This window comes from Neopelma chrysocephalum, unplaced genomic scaffold (assembly GCF_003984885.1).
Source record: "Neopelma chrysocephalum unplaced genomic scaffold, ASM398488v2 Primary Assembly neopelma1_243, whole genome shotgun sequence".
Lineage (NCBI taxonomy): Eukaryota > Metazoa > Chordata > Aves > Passeriformes > Pipridae > Neopelma > Neopelma chrysocephalum.
Window position 1 is genome coordinate 62,524 of NW_020897905.1, and position 2,996 is coordinate 65,519.

The following is a 2,996-nucleotide window of genomic DNA, read 5'->3' on the forward strand; positions in this document are numbered from 1 at the left end:
GGGAACATGGAGCTGGAAACTCCAGCAAGAGCCAAGTCTCTCCCTTTCCCTTCTCCCCCTCACATCCCATGGGATCATCACTAATAAAGGGGAGCAGCATTCCAAGGGAATGCAGGTGGAAAATGCAGCCTTTCCCTCCCGTGAGCAGCTCCCAGGTGGATCAGGACACACCCATGGATCTAATTTGGGCCTTTAACCACAGCACATTTTCCAGGAGCTCGAGCTGAGGGAATCAACCTCCTGGAGGGCTTTCCTTAGGGAAAAGCAGAAAATGGAATCCAGATTCCCACAGGAAGCAAAAAAACACCGAGTCCCAAAGTGACGCCGACACGGAACAGCCCCGGAGCCTCCACAGCTCCAAAGAACAGCAAAAAAACCTTGGGAATGGCTACAACCAAAAACCTGGAATTCCAAACTGTCTGAATCCATATCAGGTCACATTAACAAAACCAATGGAACATTCCAATGCTTCGATCCTGAATCCCAGCCCCTCCAAACCACCCATGGACACACCAAGCCCCACCAGCATCCCTGGCAGGACAGCTGGAAAACCATCTCCCCCCCAGGAGGGAGCCGAATTCCCACTGGGAAGGGCTCCCTGGTGGAAAAAAGTATTTTCTGTCATAACACAAGGACATGAGGGAAAGAAATCCTTGGAGCTCTCGACTCCATGAGCTGACATCACCAACATGTCACTTGTCCAAGAGGTTCCTCCACCCTCGGGATGCAGTGGACGGGGACGGTCTCGGAATCTTCTTCAAGGAAGCAACAGCACCAAGAAACATCCATCAAATATCCATGAAAAACAGGATTCCCGGAGAAACCATGGCTCCCCATCCCTGGAAGTGTCCAAGGCCAGGCTGGACGGGGCTTGGAGCAACCTGGGCTAGTGGAAGGTGTCCCTGCCCATGGCAGGGGGTGGCACTGGATGATCCTGAAGGTCTCTTCCAAGCCAAACCAGGCTGGAATTCTAAGCAGGTCCAGGTCAGCATCAGGCAGCTCCAAGGAGAAGCTCCATGTGGAGTGTGGTGGTGGCTCCAAGCTCAGGGAATGGGGTTGGCCCAAATGTGAGGTTCTGCTGGAAGCTGAAGTTCTCAGGAATCCAAGCTGTGGCTGACAATGGACACGGAGAGCGACCAACCAGTGAAAAGCTGGACGGATTTTCTTTCCCAACAGGAAAACTCCAGTAAAAGCCATTGGAATGTACGTCCATCGTTCAGCTCCCGGCTCAACATCCACCTCCTCCAGCCAGCACAAAGCTCCAGCTCAGCAGCATCCCTGGAAGTGTCCAAGGCCAGGTTGGAAGGGGCTTGGAGCAACCTGGAGAGTGGGAGGTGTCCCTGCCCATGGCAGGGGGTGGCACTGGATGATCCTGAAGGTGGCTCCAAATCCAGGGAATAATTTCCAGGAAAACAAGGCTGAGCCCAATGACTTCCCAGGCTCCATTCTCACCACCAGGCTCTGCCCAGCACTCTCCAAGCAGCACAATTCCAACAGCAACTCATCCCAAAAAAACAAACTAAGCACATCCCTCCTCATCCCACCCCCCAGCAGGCACGGGATAGGGAAAGCCACGGTCTCCGGCAGCACATCCCACCAGGGTTTGGCTCTAATTCCACTCTTCCCAAATATCCAACACATCCTGGGACATTTCTAACGACCTAGTAATCCCAAATAATCCTCTTCTCCAGGGAAAAGCTCCCATGCCAGGAAGAGCACCCCCAAATTAAGACACAGCATTAAGGAACGCGGCACGGACACACCAGGAACACCGGGATTCACGGCAGGGACGGGGAAAACACAACTCCTAAAAACACCAGGACACTCCTGAAAACTTCCCGAGCCCCAACACGGAACTGATGCCCCGAGGAAACCCCAAAATCAGGCCAATTAATTAGTAATTCCTTTAGAAAGCCGTTAGGGAATCTGTTCCAGCTCTATCCAACAGCCCAGGTCGGCACCACTGGACATTTTCAGACAACAAACATGAGACAACCCGGATGCTTTGGGATCCCAAATCCCACGTGCCAGCCCAGCCCACGGTGCCAGGATCCCTCCCAACACTCCAGACTTCAAAGGTGAGATACCTAAATTAGGATAAAACTTTTGGGATCGACCGGAGAGTCCTTTGGACCCAGAGGGTCCCTCGGGAAGGGGACGGTCACTCCCCCCCAGGGCTCAGCTGAAGTAAATCAGGCTTTACTCCAGGTTCTCCCGCCCCAGGAGCAAAACACAGCCTGGATTCTGAATCAAATCCTCCATTTCCCACTAATTTCAGACGGCTCAGCCACCAGCACCGTTTCACTGGAACAAGGGGAAGCTGTTCCTCAGCTGCTCCAGGTGGGCACGGCCAGAACCCGCTCAGAAAAGGTTTGCTCTGTTGTCCTTGCTCAAAAAACCCACTATTTTTAGCTTTTCCTTCAATCCCACCATCGCACGGGGGGGGCTCCGTGCCAGGTGTCTGCTCCAGAGCCGGCAAAGTTTACGGAGCCCCCGAATCCTTTGCCAAGGAAGTCTAAAAATGTAAAAATAGCGTTGAGAACCAGCAGGAAAAGGAGGGGGGGGCCGAGAAATCCAGCGGGGAAGGAGTGACTTTGCTCAGGAGAGGCGATAAAGCCGGAGGCCCCGGCGGGATAAAGGGGGTGTGTTGGAGAAATTCCCCATCCAGAGGAGAACCAGAGTTCCCGGCCATTAAACTGCTCCCCCTTCCCTGGCTCCTTCCTCCTGGCAGAAAATGGGGTCAGGGCAGGGGCCGCCCGGGGCCGGGCAGGATTCAAGGCGTAAAATCAAGACGGGGCTCGCTAAGCAGGAAAAAATAATGTTAATAGTAATACCAACAATAATAAAGGTGCTGGTGAAAAATGGCCCCGCGGGGAGGCCGGGACACGTCCGCACGCTCCGCCCGGCTCCCCCCGCGCTCCCCCGGGCAGGGACGGGACAGGGACAGGCACGGGGGCAGGGAAAGGGGGACACAGGGAAAGGGGGGGGACACCGGG

At 54.6% G+C, this 2,996-nt stretch overlaps 1 protein-coding gene across 1 annotated transcript in view; it reads right to left on the bottom strand.

Annotated features, from left to right (window-relative positions):
- The window catches only part of SETD2 (SET domain containing 2, histone lysine methyltransferase), a 51,231-nt gene extending 50,018 nt beyond the window's left edge, over nt 1-1,213 (bottom strand). The window contains exon 1 of the mRNA XM_027703614.1: nt 1,208-1,213. Within this exon, the coding sequence (XP_027559415.1) occupies nt 1,208-1,213 (6 nt within the window). The remainder of the gene's footprint in view (nt 1-1,207) is intronic.
- Nucleotides 1,214-2,996: the final 1,783 nt, after the last annotated feature.